We start from the raw sequence: 21,490 nt of genomic DNA on the forward strand, positions 1-21,490 counted from the left end.
TTCCTTTACTTTAACTATTCGCTATCTTCTTCTACTGTTCTTACCTCATGAACTATTAGAGTAATTCGAGGGGGATTGAGGTACTATTGCTATTCTTATACCCTATATCCGTTCTCCTTTTTTAGCAGTTGCTCCTTTGTCATCCACTAACAGATATTATTAAAAAAACTATTGGTTCTCAACTACTACTATTATTCGTTTTTCTGCTTGATTCATTGTCTAGGCTATCGGTCAGGCTAAAGTCATCCAGCCTGTTAACCACCTCAAATTCGTCTAACTACCACAAAATTCGTCTAATTTTAACTTAGTTACTACTATTAAAGCCTTCCTTCTTTTTGATATATTTCATTACCATTCGGCATGGATTAACAGGAAGATGATATCAGAAACCGATAGCTCGCTAATTGTAGGAGGACACATTGAAGGGGTTAGCCCTTGATAAAGTCTCTTTCATTGTGTCACCTTCTTCCTATAATTGGCATGACATATGTATCTAGTTATTATTTTCTACTTTTATGCTTTATTAATTATTTTGTACTTTCAATATTTGTTATTTCCTTTATTTATTTGTATCCCTACCAAGCTAGAACCATGGACTAGTTATAACTATTATAGCGATTAGTTGCCACCAGCTTATATATACTTGCCTTTAATATACTGCATGTTTAATAACTGCTCAAACATAATAAGACTGATGTAATGTTCTATCTAGAATTCATTGATGGCATTAATCAGTTCTTCTCCGCCTTTCAGTTTTTAGTTTTTTATTGAATAATTTGCTATAATAACGGATTATCTTGCTATAATAATTGTTAATTTATTTTCCTTATTCATTATATATATATATATACACACACAGTGCTTTTTTTGTAAAAAACATAGGTGCCGGTACTCATTCTTTGCTATCAGGAAAAATTGAAAATTAAAAGGATATGAAAAGTACTCTAAAACTTTTTTTTCCTGATATTGTTACTTTAGTAACAATGTTTTTATAATATGAACAACATATTTTTAAATTAAAATTAAATTCTTCTGTTTATACTCCGGCACGACAACAAAATCATCAATAAAAATATTTATCGTATTTAGTAATCACGGGCTTGAACCCTGGTCCATTCAAGGAACGTGTTCTATGCATCCGCGCTACTGACCACTCGGCTACGTAGTAGTGGCATGTGATGCAAGAAAGCAAATGTATGAGCTTATGCAGCATCAGCCAAAAAAAAAAAAAAAACAAATCACACCATTCCCTCCAAATGCCTGTCCAGTTCCTCCTTAAATTTATTCAACCTATCAACTTCCACAACGACAGATGGAAGTTTGTTCCAGCAATTAACCACCCGCTGGCTAAAGGCAAATTTCCGCACATCTAATCTACATCTGTCTTTTCTTAATTTGAATTTATGCCCCCTTAGGTTCGTAATCTGAACAAGTGGAAGGATCCCATCAGAATTCAGCGTGCTGAACCCATTCAAGGCCTTATACACCTCAATCAGATCACCGCGCAGGTGCCTAGTCTCCAGTCACTGCAATTTGCAGAACTTAAGCCTCTCTTGATAACTTTTTGATAACTTTTGATAACTCTCTTGATAACAAGATTGGTGAGGGGAATGAAAGGATCCTCTTGATAAGAGGATCCCTTCATTCCCCTCACCAATCTTGTTGCCCTTCTCTGTACACGCTCAAGTAAATCTTCATCCTTCCTAAAATGAGGACTCCAGACCTGTGTGCAGTACTCAAGGCGCGGCCTGACCATTGCCTTATACAGAGGGATAATCACCTCCTTTTCCCTGCTAACCAAATTCCTATATATCATTGACAAAACCTCATGACCTGCCCTGACAGCCTGTCTGCATTGCTCAGAAAACTTCATATCTGACTGCACAATTACTCCCAGGTCTTTTTCATTTTCTACCACCTTAAGTGTAGTACCACACAGTTGGTACGTCTCTCTGGGGTTACTTCTACCCATATGCAGTACTTGCATTTGACGTTTCTCTGGGGTTACTTCTACCCATATGCAGTACTTTGCATTTGTCAAGGTTAAACTTCAGTTGCCACTTCTTAGCCTATCTGCCCAAATTATCTAGATCCTGTTGCAGTAGCACACTGCCATTACTGTCATTAACAACCCTGCCAACCTTTGTATCATCTGCAAACTTCGACACTAAGCCTGATATACCTTCATCAATATCATTGATAAATATACAAAACAACAGTTGACCCAACACCGAACCCTGTGGGACTCCACTAATAACATTAGTACCAAGAAGAGCAGCACCCATTGATTACCACCCTCTGTCTTCTTCCACTTAACCATCCTTTTATCCATTGTAGCAACTTACCCTTAATACCATTCTGCTCCAATTTGTACAATAGTCTTCCATGCGCAACAGTGTCAAAAGCTTTCCTGAAATCCAAATATATAATATCAAAATTATTTTTTGCATCCAGTTGCTTTGTAACCACATCATAATATCCTATCAAATTTGTCAGACAAGACTTTCCCTTAACAAACCCATACTGTGTCTGAATTATTGCTGCAGTCTTGTCTAGATGGTCCTGCAATGCATCTTTAACCAGCGACTCCATTATTTTACCCGGAACAGAAGTTAAATTAACTGGTCTGTAATTACTCGTGTCACCCTTCGATCCCCGTTTGTGAATTGGGGATACAAATTCACATCTCCAGTCCGTGGGAACCTCTCCTGAGTCCAAGAATGCTCTCATAATTATGGCTAAGGGTTTGCTTAGTTGCTTTGCCGCCTCCTTTAATATAACTGGATGGATCCCATCCACCCCAGGTGCTTTTCTTACATTTAACTTCAACAGTTTCTCTTCCACTTTGCTCTCATTTATTACAAAATCATTAAGCACCCTGCTACAATTTGATAACCTTCTGCCATTTTCAAACCTTAATAATTCCTCACGTGTGAATGTAGATGCAAAATACTCATTCAGTTTGTTTGCTATCTGAGCAGGATCATCAACAGTCGAACCATCGATGTCAAGTGGACCAATCAGATTCATCCCCTTCCTTTTAGAGTTTATATAAGTAAAGAAATCCTTGCTGTTTTTCTTAGCATCTTTTGCCAAGGATTTCTCGTAATCTGCCTAACCTCCTTTGTAACTTGGTTACAGATCAACTTGTAGCTATCATAGGCTTCTGTGTCACGTGTTAATTTGTATGCATCCCATGCATTTTTCTTCTCTGTTACAAGTCTCATTAGTTCATTTGACAACCATTTAGGCCTAAACCTTGAACAATAATTCTTAATAGGTATGAAACTTTTAGTAGCATCCACGATTAATTCCTTGAATGCTTCCCACTTAGAATTTACTGTTGGTAACATCGTTAGTTGATCCCACTGTACAGAATTTAAAAACTGTCGGAGACCACTGTACTTGCCTTTACGGAAGCAAAAACCCTTTCCTTTACCCCTGATGGTAATTAAATCTTTAAGTAAATCCCACGTCAGTACATTGTGATCACTGCCACCTAGTGGTTCTTTTATCTGCAAATTCCTAATACATGAATGATCACTGCTGATAACCAGATCAAGAGTATTACTTTCTCTGGTTGCCTCTCGAACATGCTGCTGCAGAAAACAATCATCCAATAAATCCACAAATGTCTGACTAGTGTGTGAGTGCCCAATCCACAAGTTCCAGTCAATATCTGGAAAGTTGAAATCCCCCATTATAAGACATTCCGATTTACTAGCCCACTCAATTTCTCTGGTCATTAGGCCTATAACACACTCCTACTCTTATTTTTGCTTTCTCAGTGCTTATGTCACACCAAACTGACTCAACAGTGCACTGTTCATCTATATCAACTGGATGCACTTCTTTTGATTTTATGTTTTTCTTAATTAACAGCATAACACCTCCTCCCTTTCTATCCTGTCTATCCTTTCTGTACACATTGTACTCCCCAAATTCCAGTTCAGCATTCCTTATATCTGTGTGACACCACGTCTCTGCTATCCCAACAATATCCACTTTTGATGTCTTGACCAACACCTGAAATTCATCAAATTTATTTACTATACTTCTAGCATTGGTATTCATGCAAGCATACATGCTCCTACTCCTATTCTTTGTTACCCTAACACATCCCATATACCAACCCGTTCCACGATTACCGCCACCCGTCCCTGAAACCCCCAACACCCCACGCTCCAGGTCGCTACTTATTCTAATAGAAGTTGTGCAAGAATCACCTTCACCTCTGCCTACGGCTACTGTTAAACTATTAGTCCTTGTATCCCCCCCAAGCTATCAGTTTTCCGACCCACCCAACACTGCCTCGATAGCATCAGCAAATATTCTTGCACCCTTTCTATTTAAGTGTATCCCATCCCTGTAGAAGCAGTCTCTCCTGTTAACAAGTACAGTCCAGGCTGAAAAAAATTCTATCCCTTGAACCTTGCACAATCTTTCCAGGGCTGAATTGATCGACAAGGCTCTCATCATATACGTCAGGCCATTAAGTATATTAACAGTTTATTAAGTGTAAATTTATTATTCAAGTACCTATATAAAATAAGAAAAATGTGAGTAAAATAAGTAAAATATTATTGACTGATGAAAAATTAAGGAATCCTTATGTGCTGTGATGTAACAAATGATAATTCAACTACACTATAACTAGTCTGGTAAAAATAATAACATAAGTAAAAATAATTTCATAATAAAGTTTTTGTAGTATATTCCAAATTTTCATTAAGTTCTCATCGGACACCCTATGCCGAATTCTTTTCTTCCTCTTTGTGTGTCGGTTGCTGAATGACATTTTGGAAGCAGCCACTAATCGACATATTTTGCTGGATCGCAGTGGGTCAGCGGCAATTTCATCAAGTGAATGCGAAAGAGGATTTTCACAAATAAATCTGATCGCCAGCCCAACCAGAGCTTCGTTAATGACAAAAACAGTTTCCTCACTACTGTTTTTAAGAAACAATAGTTCAAGAAGAGAAGAAACTGTTTTTGAGAAATAGAAGTGAAGAAAGTGTTTTTGTCATCAACGAAACTGGTTGGGCTGGTGTTCAGATTCATTTGTGAAAATTCTCTTTCACATTCACTCGATGAAATTTGTATCGTACTCAGAGCGTTCATCAAATGCTTCAATTCTTCCGAAACCATCTTTTCAATTAGGTACCCACGAAATCCACAAATTGCATTTAACTGTAACCTAATTGACAATTTTCTAACTTCATTTTCACCAAAAGCCAACAATTCATGCTTAGAAGGTTTAATACCTTTGTTGTCCTCGTTTTCCTTCTCTCGTCATCGGTATTGTCACTAGAAAAAAATTGAATTTTTTCTTTTTTTTTTTACACTGTCCAAAATGTCAGTGTCATTCGGATATTCAGCTACTGTGATAATGTAAACAGAGATAGGGAAAATGTGGATAACGCACTTCCACGATCAATGTATATATATCAATATATATATATATATACATGTGTGTATATATACATGTGTATATGAGTTAAGTTAATAATGGTAAGAGTTTTTTTAAGGTAAAATATGATATACTAGCTTATCAGGTAAACCATAAACCATGGCAGGTACCCAACGTGACCTGGAAAAAATCAATCTATGCCATGACATAAGCAATAAATTATAAACATATATAACTATACCAATAAAATGTTAGTTATGGCAATAAGATACATTGCAAGGGACTTTTTCTAGGGCTAACCCTTACAATGTATCAACCATAATTAACGAGCTATCCGTTTCTGTAGTCATCGTCCAGCATAACTATGTCCTAATATACCTAAAATAGTATTAAGTTAGTAGTTAGAGCCAAAAGTATAAAATTTGTAGTAAGTTAGAGCCAAATGGTAGTTATAAAATTTGTTAATTAATCCCAAATTTAGCAGTAAACTGGCAAGATGACTGTTAGCCCGACGGATAGCCAAAATATTAAATTAAATTAAAATTATAGAAAGAGCTATAATTATTGTTAGGCATATGTGCGTAGTTGATTGTAAATGCTGCCACGGTAGTCTAATTTTCGTTGGTGTTTCTTTGACTTAGATAAATTTCGTTGGATATGTAATTATGTAAATAGTAGGCACTGCCCATGGAGTAAGTTACATATAGCTTACTCGCATTAAAAACTTGTACCTATATTTGCTCCATGGGTAGGAACTTATTCTGTAAACTTCTATTATTACTTCAAGATATACTTATTTGACGGCTTTTCTATGTGTAATACTATACAGTATATTAAATAACAGCAGAGGGCGCTGTATGTAATTATACTTATTTTATCACTTAACTTAACTATTACTTTTCCTATAGGGGGGGCTGCGATCGGTAGTTATATATTCTACACGTGCCAATACATGTGGTTTTCTAGTACCTTGGCCATACGGTGGTAAGCATTCTAATTTTAATTTTAATCTTAAATCATTCTAACCAGGATACCTTACTATAAGGTTACATCCTATGTTAATTATTTTGCTTTTTCTTTGCTGTTTAACTTTCACTTTCTTATCCCTATTTATTCATACCTCATGAACTATTAGAGTATTCGAGGGGGATTGAGGTACTATATCTATTCTTATACCTTTGTTCCGTTCGCCTTTGTTAGCTATAGCTCACACTGTTATTATTTTTATTAATTTTGATTAGACTACCGTGGCAGCATTTACTATCAACTACGCACATATGCCTAACAATAATTATAGCTCTTTCTATAATTTTAATTTAATTTAATATTTTGGCTATCCATCGGGCTAACAGTCATCTTGCCAGTTTACTGCTAAATTTGGGATTAATTAACAAATTTTATAACTACCTTTTGGCTCTAACTTACTACAAATTTTATACTTTTGGCTCTAACTACTACAAATTTATACATTTGGCTCTAACTTAATACTATTTTAGGTATATTAGGACATAGTTATGCTGGACGATGACTACAGAAACGGATAGCTCGTTAATTATGGTTGATACATTGTAAGGGTTAGCCCTAGAAAAAGTCCCTTGCAATGTATCTTATTGCCATAACTAACATTTTATTGGTATATTTATATATGTTTATAATTTATTGCTTATGTCATGGCATAGATTGATTTTTTCCAGGTCACGTTGGGTACCTGCCATGGTTTATGGTTTACCTGATAAGCTAGTATATCATATTTTACCTTAAAAAAACTCTTACCATTATTAACTTAACTCATATTCATACAGACCGATGTAATGTTTAATCGTCCTAGATGGCATTAATTGGTTATGTTACTGCTTAATATTTATTATAATATTTATATTTATTATAACATTTAATATTTGCTTTGTTATACTTGGATATACATGTGTATATATATATATATATATATAGGGTGATTCACTACCAGTGCGACAAACTTGCAGGAGGTGTAGGGGACACAAAGATGAGTTGGAATCACATAGCATTGCAGGGTCCGAAATGCCTTCGTCATGTGGTAGAGGACGTTGAACGGGAGGTCGCGTGAACAGCGATCCCGCTGGAAGTCAGCATTTGCGAACAGGTTCCCGAGGCAGTAGGATGGACGAGTATTCAAACGTTGGCCGACATGCACCTCGCGTATGGAACTGCAGACTGTAACGGGCGCGCCGCTCTACGCTTGTAACAGGAATATTTCCCGCACAGGCGTGCTCCTCATCATATGATTTTCGCACGTGTGCACAGAAGGTTACGTGAGACTAGTTGTTTCACGAGAGGTACAATGAATCGAGAGCGAACGACGAGGACGCCAGACAATGAGGAGAATTTCCTACGTCTTGCAGAAGGCAGTACGATTACACGAGCGATAGGCCAACGATTGGGTATTTTCCAATCCACTGTATGGAGGATACTGTCAACAAACCAAATGAGTTCATACCATCTGCAACGCGTCCAATCATTGGAGCCTGTGGATTATTAACTCTGGAGGACTTTTGCTACTTGATTTCTTCAACAGAAACGGTTCGCAAATGCTGACTTCCAGCTGGATCGCTGTTCACGCGACCTTCCGTTCAAGGTCCTCTACCGCATGACGATGGCCTTTCGGACCCTGGAATGCTATGTGATTCCGATTCGTCTTTGTGCCCCTACACCTCCTGCAAGTTTGTCGCACTGGTAGTGAATCACCCTGTATATATACACGTGTATATATACATGTGTAAATATAAAGGGTGTGTCAAAAATATTGGTACAAACCTTTAGGGGAGGTAGGTAACATCTAAAGGAATGTGAATCGCATAAGAACCCATAACCGGAAATGTCACGGGAAAGTAGTAGCAGAGGCACAAGAAGCAGAAATGACACAAGACAGTAATTAGTGGTAAACATTTATTTGACATAATATTAACAATGGAGTACGAGATGGATGCATTTCATGATGTTACAACAGATGCTCGAAGGTTCCACCATGAGACGCGATGCATGCGTGACACCGACGCAGCATGGATTGGCGGACATGGTCTAACACACCTGGTGTTTTTTCGAAAGTAGCAGCGGCGTAGACGAGTCTCCCCACGAGATTCATTTCTGTCTCCACAGGCGATTCATACACAATAGATTTGAGGGACCCCCACAGAAAGAAATCAAGGCTCGATAAATCAGGTGAGCTTGGGGCAAGGCAACGGGTCCACCACGGCCAATCCATCGACACCCAAAACGCCTGTTCAAATGGTCACGAACACACCTTTCATAATGGGCAGGAGCTCAGTCATGTTGAAACCAAATGTTGCATCTCACATTTGCTGGAACATCGTCAAGTAACCCTGGTAGAACTTGTTCAAGAATGATCCGATATTTAGTGGAGTTCATACGTGATGGTAACAGGTATAGGCCGACTAAGCAGTCACCGACCATACCTGCACACACATTTATTGCGAAGTGATGTGCCACATGGAGGCGCACACCGTGTGGGTTATCGTGAGCCCACACATGAGCATTGTGCTTATTGAATAAGCCTTCCTGAGTGAAATAAGCCTCATCCGTGAACAAAACATAGGCTGGAAAATTCAAGTCTTGAACACTTTCTTGGAGAAACCACTGCGCAAAAGCCACATGTGCAGGATGATCTTGGGGGAGCAGTAACTGAACCGTTTGGAGATGAAAGGGGTGAAAGGAATCGTTGTGCTAGATACACTGTACAATGCAAAGAGACACTCCTAAGGCAGAGGCAACGGCATGTGTGCTGGTAGTAGGATTATTCTTGACGGCATTCAACACACTTTGTTCCATGGTGGGAGTTCGCGTCCATGGTCTGCCCGTACTACTCCTGTTACCTCTAAATGACCCATAATCGCACAAATTTTGATGCACACGTGCAAACAAATGGTGGTCCGGTACATGTCTGTCTGGGAAGCGTTCTCCATAAATTCATTGAGTGGCTCATCCATTGCCCTCTGCTAATCGTACACTAGGTGCATGTCTGCCAGCTCACAGTTCATATATCGATGCATGCCCTTCGTGCGGGGACTACCGCGCCGTCTACCGACTTATGGTGATGTTTCCAGTTATGGGTTCCTATGCGATTCACATTCCTTTAGATGTTACCTACCTCCCCTAAATGTTTGTACCAATATTTTTGAGACATTCTGAACATACATATTTTATACATATGTATGTATATACATACATATGTATATTCCTTTAGGTAACATCTAAAGGAATGTGAATCGCATAGGATCGCATAACCAGAAACATCACCGCAAGTCGGTACACGGCGCTATTGATCAGAGGGAAAATTTCTGGTTTACTCATTCAAGCAGTAGTCGCCGTACGAAGAGCATGCATCGAAGAAAGTGTTCAAGACTTGAATTTTCCAGCCTATGTTTTGGTCAGGGATGAGGCTTATTTCACTCGGGAAGGCTTATTCAATCAGCACCATGCTCATGTGTGGGTTCACGATAACCCCCATGGTGTGCGCCCCATGTGGCACAACGTCGCTTCGCAATAAATGTGTGGACAGATATGTCGGTGACTGCTTAGTTGGCCCATACCTGTTACCATCCCGCATGAACTCCACTAAATATCGGATCTTTCTTGAACAAGTTCTACCAGAGTTACTTGACGATGTTCCAGCAAATGTCAGATGCAACATTTGGTTTCAACATGATGGGGCACCTGCCCATTATGGAAGGTGTGTTCGTGACCATTTAAACACGTTTTCGGCGTTGATGGATTGGCTGTGGTGGACCCGTTTGCCTAGCCCCCATGCTCACCTGATTTATCGAGCCTTGATTTCTTTCTGTGGGGGGGGGGCCTCAAATCTGTCGTGTATGAATCGTCTATGGAGACGGAAATGGATCTCGTGGCGAGACTCGTCTTCGCTGCTGCTACTGTCAAAGGAACTCCAGGTGCGTTCGACTGCATCCGCCAATCCATGCTGCTTCGGTGTAATGCATGCGTCGAGTCTCATGGTGGAACCTTCGAGCATCTGTTGTAACATCATGAAATGCATCTATCTCGTACTCCGTTGTTAATATTATGTCAAATAAATGTTTGCCACTAATTACTGTCTTGTGTCATTTCTGCTTCTTGTGCCTTTGCTACTACTTTCCCGTGACGTTTCTGGTTATGGGATCCAATGCGATTCACATTCATTTAGATGTTACCTACTTCCCTTATACGTTGTTACCAATATTTTTGAGACGCCCTGTATTTCTTATCCATTTAATATTGACTTAGATACGAAACAAATTGCAGATTCACTGATTCATCCAATTGTCTGAGAACCTTAATGTATGGCTTCCCAATAGGTTGTTACATTTGGATCTTGCATTAGCTGTGAAGGTTCATTCTGTGTTGCCTTGGTATTGCAGCTCGTGTGCCCTGGATGACTTAATGAGTTCCAAATTTTCCTGCATGCAGAGGAAAATTCATAATTTTTTTTGTAAGGATAAGGAGATCACATAATACCTGCAAGCAAGGGTTGTTCTACCATGGTTAAGAACAGAGAGAGGTACATACAAAAGGCCTTGGCATTATTGTAAGACTGAAAGTTCATAATTCTTTACGTCAGGATAAGTATTTCATAATTTTATCTGCAAACAAGGGTTGTTCTACCATGGTTATGAACAGAGAGAGAGGTACGTACGAAAGGCCTTGGCATTATTGCAAGATTCCCAAGTGCATCAACCTATTGGGAAGCCACACACTAAGGTTCTTAAGCAGTTGGAAGAATCAGTGAATAAGTTGGTATATGCCTGGTTTGTAGATAAGAAGATTACTAAAGCTGTTTGTTAGAGACTTCATACAGTAGCTTGCTGTCTTCCAAAATTTAATGGGTTACTGAAGATACACAGTGGGCATGCTGTTACATCCCATTGTTTCTTGTTGTGGTACCCCGATGCATGAACTCTCCAAGTTCTTATCTAATTTATTTAATGGGAATTTTAGCATTTGCATTAGCAAAGGCATATGATGCATTGTGCAAGCCTATATAGCATCAGCCAAAAAAAAAAAAAAAAAAAACACCATTTATTTCACCCATCCACTTGATCCAAATGTTTGTAAAGTTCTGCCTTGAATCTATTTAAGCTATCAACTTCTACAACGACAGATGGAAGTTTGTTCCAGCAATCAACCACTTGCTGGCTAAATGCAAATTCCCGTACATCTATCCTACAACCGTCTTTCCTCAATTTGAATTTATGCCCTCTTAGGAGATTATTCTGAGCAAGAGGAAGAATCCCATCAGCATTGAGCATGCTCAATGTTGATGGGATTCTTCATACATCTCAATCAGATCACCTCGTAGGTGCCTAGTCTCCTGACACTGTAATTTGCAAAACTTAAGCCTTTCTTCGTAAGAGCAACCCTTTATTCCATTGACTAATCTTGTTGCCCTTCTCTGTACTAGTTCCAACAGCTCTACATCCTTCTTAAAATGAGGCCTCCAGACCTGTATACAGTACTCAAGATGTGGCCTAACCATTGCCTTATAGAAGGGGATAATCACCTCCTTATCCCTGCTAGAAAAATTCCTGTATATCATTGACAAGACACAATGAGCTACTCTTGCAGACTGTCTGCACTGCTCAGAAAACTTCATATCTGCCTGCACAATTACCCGCAGGTCTTTTTATTGTCTACCACTGTCAGTGTGGTACCACAGAGTTGATACGTTACTCTGGGATTACTGCTTCCCATATGTAGTACTTTTACATTTGTCAATGTTAAACTTCGTTTGCCACCTCTCAGCCCATCTGCTGAACTTTTCTAGATCCTGTTGCAGCAGCGTACCGTCATTAGTGTCCTTAACAGCCCTGCCAACCTTCGCATCATCTGCAAACTTGGATATTAAGCGTGATATACCATCATCAATATCATTAATGAATACAGAAAACAACAATGGACCCAACACTGAACCCTGGGGGACCCACTAATAAAATTAGTCAACGAAGAGCAGTGTCCATTGATTACCACTCTCTGTCTTCTCCCACTCAACCATCTCTTTATCCATAGCAGCAGTTTGCCTCCAATGCCACACTGCTCCAATTTGTGCAGCAGTCTTCCATGTGCAACAGTATCAAAGGCTTTTCTAAGATCCAAATATATGATATCAAAGTTATTCTTTGCATCCAGTTCCTTTGTGACTACATCATAGTATCCAATCAAATTAGTCATACAAGACTGCCCCTTAACAAACCCATGCTGTGTCCGAGCTATAGCTGAAGTCTTGTCAAGATGATCCTGCAATGCTTCTTTGACCAGTGCTTCCATTAATTTCCCTGGAACAGAAGTTAACCTCACAGGTCTGTAATTACCTGTGTTTCCCTTTGATCTTCCTTTGTGGATTGGGGTCGCATTTGCACATCTCCAGTCCATGGGTACCTCCCCTGAGTCCAGGGAAGCTCTCATAATTATGGCTAAGAGTTTGCTTACTTTCTTTGCCGCCTCCTCTAATATAACTGGATGGATTCCATCCACACCAGGTGCCTTTCTTGTGTTTATCTTCAACAATTTCTCCTCCACTTTACTCTCAGTTTTTACAAGATTATCTAGCTTACTGCCAGAGTTGAATACACCTCTGGCATTCCCCTCGCTGAATAACTCCTCATGTGTGAATGTCGATGCGAAATATTCATTTAGTTTGTTAGCTACCTGAGCAGGATCATGAACAGTTGATCCATCGATATCACGTGGACCAATCTGATTCCCCCCTTCCTTCTAGAGTTTACATAAGTAAAGAACTCTTTGCTGTTTTTTCTTTGCATCCTTTGCCAAAGATTTCTCGTACTCAGCCTTCGCCTGCCTAACCTCCTTTGTAACTTGGTTACAGACCAGCTTATATCTATAATAGGCTTCTGTTTTAATGCTAATTTATATGTATCCCATGCATTTTTCTTCTCTGTCACATGTCTAATTAGTTCATCTGACATCCATTTAGGCCTAAATCTTGAACAATATTTCTTTGTTGGTATGAAAAGTCTAGTAGCTTCCAAGATTAATTCTTTGAATGCTTCCCATTTTGAATTTGCCGTTGGTAATATCATCAGTTGGTACCACCGTATAGAATTTAAATACTATAGTGACCAATGGGCCTGGAGTACTGGGGTCCATAGTTTAACAGATATTTATTTAAAGTATACCCAGTATAAAATAAAATAAAATAAAATAAAATATTTCCAGTAGCTTTCGGAACTCGTGTCCCTTCGTCAACTGACAAATTTGAATACATTACAAGCAAAGTGTGGCACGTTACTCATTCGTCATTGTTGTAGCACGGACGTGTGCTGCCTTGCGCCAGTGATCATCCATCAATAAAACGGTTGTCTCCAGGATTGGATGTATACGCATGCCTTTCTGGCGATTTAATGCCTTAGGGTTGTTCATTATGTTTAGTGACTCTAGCCATAGGCGGTGGCGAAAGTGTCGCGCGTGGTCCACTATCTCAAAGTCGCGCTTGGGGTCAAGATCGTGGTTGGTAGCCCAAAAATGTTCTGCAAGCGCGGACTGGTCAGTTTCGGCAAGCCGGATTGCTCTGTCGTGTTCCGTGAGGCGATCCTGGAGACGTCTCGATGTCTCACCTACGTAGCAACTGTTACAGGCCCTACAGGTGATACGGTACACTACATTGCTGCGTAAGACAGGTGTGACAGGGGTCTTCACACTGGAGACAAGTGAACGTAGGTTCCTACCTGGTAATTGTACACATTTTATGTTGTAACTTCTCAGGATCTTCGAGATACGTCCTGACACTCCTGGATAGTACGGAATGTAGGCGGATGATATGCCGACTTGCTTCGGAGGTCTTGGGTTGGAAGTAAGTTCTTGTGCCTGTAACAAGCATCTGTTTAGTACATGGGATGGATAACCGCATCTGGTTAAGTCCGCCTTCACACGGGAGATCTCGTTACGTCTAATTGTGTCGGTGCTGGAATGGCTCCAGGCCCTGGAGAACAGGGTGCGGGCAGTGCTATTGAGATGGCTTGGAGCGTGGCCGGACCCGTAGTTGGTGAATTGACCGCACCACATGGGTTTGCGGTATACTGAGGTCTCTAGATGTGGGCCTACGCGATGCACTAGCACGTCCAGAAACGGGAGCGAACCGTCCACCTCTGATTCTACGGTAAACTTGACGAAATTGGATAGAGAGTTGAGGTATTCTAGTAGTACGGTTTCAGAACCACGTGGTATTATGGTAAAAATATCGTCGACATATCTACACCACGTTGTAATAGGTGTAGGTGGGTTCTGGTGTATCTGCTTCTCCAGATCTTCCATGGCGATGTTAGCTACTACGGAACTGACAGGGGCACCCATAGCAGTGCCATGTACTTGTTTGTAGAGTGAGTCTTCAAAGGTGAAGATGCTGCTAGAGAGGCATAGGTTGAGGGCGGTACAGATGTCATCAGTGGATAGTGACGTCCTGGATTGGAGGCTTAAGTCGCTCTCAGGAGCCTTCTGGCGCAGTGCACGGCCTGTTGGACGGGAATCGAGGTGAATAAAGAAACCACGTCAAATGATGCCATGACAGAGTTATCAGGGATTGAAATGTCCTTAATGGTGTTAATGAATTCACTGCTGTTTTTAACGGTGTGAGATGTATTACCTATAAGAGGCGAGAGGAGGCTCGCGATGTGTTTGGACAGTTCATACGTTGGGGCACTGCAGCAAGACACTATAGGTCTGAGAGGAATACCCGGTTTATGGATCTTTGGTAATCCGTAGAATTGTGGTAGTTGGCAGCCAGTAGCACGCAGAAGATGGTGAGTCGCGGTCGGGATCTTCTTATCTTTAAGCCATGCGTGGACAAGTTTATTAACATTTGCTTCCAGACGTTTCAAGACTTTAACGGGAGGATCAGGTAGAGGTTCATATACGTCAGGATCGAGTAATAGGGCCAAGGCTTTCTCTCGGGAAGGCTTTCTTTCTTTCTGTGCTGGACCGATCAGCCTACCGAGAGAAAGCCTTGGCCCTATTACTCGATCCTAACGTATATGAACCTCTACCTGATCCTCCCGTTAAAGTCTTGAAACGTCTGGAAGCAAATGTTAATAAACTTGTCCACGCATGGCTTAAAGATAAGATGATCACGACCGCGACTCACCATCTTCTGCGTGCTACTGGCTGCCAACTACCACAATTCTACGGATTACCAAAGATCCATAAACCGGGTATTCCTCTCAGACCTATAGTGTCTTGCTGCAGTGCCCCAACGTATGAACTGTCCAAACACATCGCGAGCCTCCTCTCGCCTCTTATAGGTAATACATCTCACACCGTTAAAAACAGCAGTGAATTCATTAACACCATTAAGGACATTTCAATCCCTGATAACTCTGTCATGGCATCATTTGACGTGGTTTCTTTATTCACCTCGATTCCCGTCCAACAGGCCGTGCACTGCGCCAGAAGGCTCCTGAGAGCGACTTAAGCCTCCAATCCAGGACGTCACTATCCACTGATGACATCTGTACCGCCCTCAACCTATGCCTCTCTAGCAGCATCTTCACCTTTGAAGACTCACTCTACAAACAAGTACATGGCACTGCTATGGGTGCCCCTGTCAGTTCCGTAGTAGCTAACATCGCCATGGAAGATCTGGAGAAGCAGATACACCAGAACCCACCTACACCTATTACAACGTGGTGTAGATATGTCGACGATATTTTTACCATAATACCACGTGGTTCTGAAACCGTACTACTAGAATACCTCAACTCTCTATCCAATTTCATCAAGTTTACCGTAGAATCAGAGGTGGACGGTTCGCTCCCGTTTCTGGACGTGCTAGTGCATCGCGTAGGCCCACATCTAGAGACCTCAGTATACCGCAAACCCATGTGGTGCGGTCAATTCACCAACTACGGGTCCGGCCACGCTCCAAGCCATCTCAATAGCACTGCCCGCACCCTGTTCTCCAGGGCCTGGAGCCATTCCAGCACCGACACAATTAGACGTAACGAGATCTCCCGTGTGAAGGCGGACTTAACCAGATGCGGTTATCCATCCCATGTACTAAACAGATGCTTGTTACAGGCACAAGAACTTACTTCCAACCCAAGACCTCCGAAGCAAGTCGGCATATCATCCGCCTACATTCCGTACTATCCAGGAGTGTCAGGACGTATCTCGAAGATCCTGAGAAGTTACAACATAAAATGTGTACAATTACCAGGTAGGAACCTACGTTCACTTGTCTCCAGTGTGAAGACCCCTGTCACACCTGTCTTACGCAGCAATGTAGTGTACCGTATCACCTGTAGGGCCTGTAACAGTTGCTACGTAGGTGAGACATCGAGACGTCTCCAGGATCGCCTCACGGAACACGACAGAGCAATCCGGCTTGCCGAAACTGACCAGTCCGCACTTGCAGAACATTTTTGGGCTACCAACCACGATCTTGACCCCAAGCGCGACTTTGAGATAGTGGACCACGCGCGACACTTTCGCCACCGCCTATGGCTAGAGTCACTAAACATAATGAACAACCCTAAGGCATTAAATCGCCAGAAAGGCATGCGTATACATCCAATCCTGGAGACAACCGTTTTATTGATGGATGATCACTGGCGCAAGGCAGCACACGTCCGTGCTACAACAATGACGAATGAGTAACGTGCCACACTTTGCTTGTAATGTATTCAAATTTGTCAGTTGACGAAGGGACACGAGTTCCGAAAGCTACTGGAAATATTTTATTTTATTTTATTTTATACTGGGTATACTTTAAATAAATATCTGTTAAATTTAAATACTGTCTCAGACGTAGTCATCTTTACGAAAGCAAAAACCCTTCCCTTTACCCTTAACGGTAGTTACTTCTTTGAGTAAATCCCACTTCAGCACACTGTGATCACTGCCACCTAGCGGTTTCTTTATCTGCAGATTCTTGATGCACGAAGAATCATTACTGATAATCAGATCAGGAGTATTACTCCCTCTAGTTGCCTCCCGAACATGCTGCTGTAGAAAACTCATCCAATAAATCCACAAAAGCCTTGCTAGTGTGTGAGTGTCCAACCCACAAATTCCGGTCAATATCTGGGAAATTAATATCCTCCATTATGAGACACGAATTTACTGGCCCACTCTATTTCTCTGCACAATTGCTCATTATACTCATCAGATTCATTAGGTCTATAACACACACCTACTCTCATTTTTCCTTTCCTCGTGCTTATGTCACACCAAACAGACTCAACATTGCATTGTCCACCAACATCAATTGGATGCACTTCCTTAGATTTTGTGTTTCTTAACTAACAGCATAACCCCTCCTCCCTTCCTGTCCTGTCTATCCTTTCTGTACACATTGTACTTCACAAATTCCAGTTCCGCACTGCTTATGTCTGTGTGACACTATGTCTCTGATATCCCAAGAATATCTGCCTTTGATGTCTTGACTAGCAAGACATCAAATTTTTTGAAACTCTTACAATAAAGAAAAGGCTAGATTTTTTTAAATTCGGAATTTGAGGCTTTACAGTAATTTTAATGATATCAGGCGTCAAATTGAACATAAGACGTTTAAATTTGCCACTCTTGGTAATATAATGAAGTTCATTTCTTAACATTATTTTATCACTAATTATGTTTGCTTGTTCAGAAAATAAAATTTTTTTGTTAAAGAATTTTTATAAATTTGTAATGAGTTTATTTTTTCTGAACTGGACTTGTGCTGTATCCATTGCTATTAGAGTATAGTTTTTATTTTAGCCATTTTCAGATGCATATTTTTGTTGTGCACTGCTATATCTTTACTGAAATGATATAGAAATGCACTTGAACGAAAACAAAAAAAAAAATTTTTTTTTTTTTTTTTTTTTTTCTAGAAAGAATATTAACCAAAGTCCTGAAAATATAGCCATTCAAGAAGTGCCAAGTAGAGTGGAGGAATTAATGAAAAGCAAAACTGATATAAAAAAAAGAGAGAGAAAAAAACAGCGAAATTTTGTAGCTGGTGATCGCATTTCAGGTAAAATTATACTCTTTTAAAATAGAAATGTTCAACATATTAAGAACTAATTTTTAAACCATTAATAATATTGTCCAAAAATAAAATGTTTTTTTTTTTTGTCCATCTGAGGAAAAGTTGCAAATTCTAAAGGAAATTGATATGCTGAATCCAAAATTACCAAAAGTGAGTCTCTGTTATGCCCCCATTGAAAGATATACTGAAATTTTAGTAACTTAATCAATGACCAATTTAAAATATACAGTAATACATATGCTATCTTAAATATGAGTCATGTTCATTTTAAAATACTTTAATAAAACATATCTGCAAGTCCAATATCCTGTTAGCATTCTTATTTAGGGCCGTAATGTAAAGAAAGACCCCTTATAATGTTACTCGGTTGTCTGTACGTCTGTCACAGCATTGTATCTCTAGAACCGCTCAACCTATTGACTTGAAATTTTGCAGGGGTTTGTACATCATGTGGGCCAACATAACATCATATTGATTGTTGTTGTTGACAAAACTGTGTCTAAGAAATGGGGGGATAAAATGTGGGAGGACAAAATGTTGTCGACAACCTATCATCGTCATGGGTTCCTTCAGTCTCTACGACTGGTTGGTAGCACTGATGACTTTTTTCCACATCTCTCTGTTGAGTGCCAGCTTCTTCAAGTCCTGGTATTATCTTGTTGTTGTATCCCTTTGCAGTTGCTTTATGAAACTGTTTCTGAGTCTAGTTCCATTAATCTTTCCTTCTATAATCAGGCTTAACATTTCACTGTGTCTTAGGTTATGTTTGAACCACCTTCCTCTTCACTCCTTGATTAGGTTTATCATTTTTTGTTTTTCTCCTAGCTCTTCTAAGACTTCTTCATTGGTCTTTTTTTTATGTTCCATCTTATCTTCTTGAATTTTGTCCAGCACCACATCTCAAATGCTTAAATTCTCTGTCTGTCTTGTTTGTTTATTGTCCAGGTTTTGGATGCATGTAGGGCCGTGTTCCAAACATAGGATTTTAGAATTCTTTTCCTTATATGCTCATTCAAATACTTTGTTGTCAGAATTTTTTGTTTTTCCTTGAATGCTTGTTTTGCTTGCCCAATTCTTGCTTTTATTTCGTTGGTGCACCTTACATCTTGGCTCAGCATTTGTCGTAAATACATAAATTTTGCTACTTGTTCAATATTATTATTTCCTATTTTGATGTTCATAGCTTTGGGGTCCTTTGAGAATGTCATGCACTTCATTTGTTCATGTTAATTTTCATATCATAAGCCTCTGCTGTGTGGTTGATCAACTTTAACATCTCGATCAGGTCACTCCTTCTTATTGCTACAATTGCTTGATCATCCACAAATTTTATTGCTTTTATCTGTTCACCATTTATGGTCACTCCTAAATTGCTGTTTCCAAGGGCTTCTGCCATCATTTCCTACGCATCGAGGTTAAATAGGCCTGGTGAAAGTAGACAGCCTTGTTGTACTCCTTTTTCTATTTTTGTTGGGTCTGTTTCCAAGTTATCAATCTATACTGCTGATGCTATCGAGGCAGTGTTAGGTGGGTCGGAAAACTGCTAGATTGGGGGGATACAAGGACTAATAGATTAACAGTAGCCACTGGCAGAGATGAAAGTGATTCTTGCACTGCTTCTATTGGAATGAGCCGCAGCCTGGAAAATAAGATGCAGGATATTTCAGAGACTGCTGGGAATCATTGGGGTACAAATAAACACATAGGTTGTGTTAGGGTAGCTAAGAAAAAGAACAGGTGCATGTATACTTGCGTGTACACCAATGCTAGGAGTTTAGTAAATAAATTTGATGAATTTGAGGTATTGCTCAAAACATCAAAGGCAGATATTGTGGGGATTTCAGATACGTGGTGTCACACAGATATAAGGAATGCAGAACTGGAATTTGGGGAGTACAATGTCTACAGAAAGGATAGACAGGATAGGAAGGGAGGAGGGGTTATTCTATTAGTTAAGAAATACATAAAATCCAAGGAAGTGAAGCCAGTCGACATTGCTGGACAGTGCAGTGTCGAGTCAATTTGGTGTGACATAGCATTGGGAGATCAAAATTGAGAGTAGGAGTGTGCTATAGGCCTAATGACTCTGATGAGCATAATAGGAAACTGTACGGGGAAATAGTGGGCCAGTAAATCAGGGTCTTATGATGGGGGATTTTATTTTCCCAGGTATTGACTGGAATTTGTGGGTTGGTCACTCACACACTAGCAAGGCTTTTGTGTATTTATTGGATGATTGTTTTCTACATCAGCATGTTCGGGAGGCAGTTAGAGGGAGTAATACTCTTGATCTGATTATCAGTAGTGATTCTTCTTGCATTAAGAATCTACAGATAAAGGAACCACTAGGTGGCAGTGATCACAGTATGCTGAAGTGGAATTTACTCAAAGAGGTAACTACCATCAAGGGTAAAGGGAAGGGTTTTTGCTTTTGTATAGGTGACTATGGTGGTCTGATACAGTATTTAAATTCTGTACAGTGAGACCAACTGATGATGTTACCAACAGCAAATCCAAAATGGGAAGCATTCAAAGAACTTATTTTGGAAGCTATTAGGCTTTACATACCAACTAAGAAATATTGTTCAAGGTTTAGGCCTAAGTGGATGTCAGATGAACTAATGAGACATATGGCAGAGAAGAAAAATGCATGGGATACATATAAATTAACACGTGACACAGAAGCCTATGATAGATACAAGTTGATCTGTAACCAAGTTACAAAGGAGGTTAAGCAGGTGAAGGCAGATTACGAGAAATCTTTGGCAAGGGATGTAAAGAAAAACAGCAAAGAGTTCTTTACTTATGTAAACTTTAGAAGGAAGGGGATGAATCAGATTGGTCCACTTGATATCGATGGGTCAACTGTTGATGATCCTGCTCAGGTAGCTAACAAATTGAATGAATATTTTGCATCGACATTCACACATGAGGAGTTATTCAGCGAGGGGGAATGCCAGAGGTGTATTCAACTCTGGCAGTAAGCTAGAGAATCTTGTAATAACTGAGAGTAAAGTGGAGGAGAAATTGTTAAAGATAAATACAAGAAAGGCACC

At 40.0% G+C, this 21,490-nt stretch overlaps 1 protein-coding gene across 4 annotated transcripts in view; it reads left to right on the top strand.

Annotated features, from left to right (window-relative positions):
- Nucleotides 1-21,490, top strand: part of LOC150083152 (coiled-coil domain-containing protein 137-like) — a 129,236-nt gene that overhangs the window by 19,197 nt on the left and 88,549 nt on the right. For all 4 annotated transcript variants that reach the window (XM_090377857.1, XM_090377852.1, XM_090377853.1 and 1 more), the window contains exon 2: nt 18,277-18,419. In XM_090377857.1, coding sequence (XP_090233983.1) covers nt 18,344-18,419 — 76 coding nt within the window. In that variant the 5' untranslated portion in view covers nt 18,277-18,343. The remainder of the gene's footprint in view (nt 1-18,276; nt 18,420-21,490) is intronic.

This window comes from Mastigoproctus giganteus, chromosome 7 (genome assembly GCF_048544385.1).
Source record: "Mastigoproctus giganteus isolate SK-2022 chromosome 7, ASM4854438v1, whole genome shotgun sequence".
NCBI lineage: Eukaryota > Metazoa > Arthropoda > Arachnida > Uropygi > Thelyphonidae > Mastigoproctus > Mastigoproctus giganteus.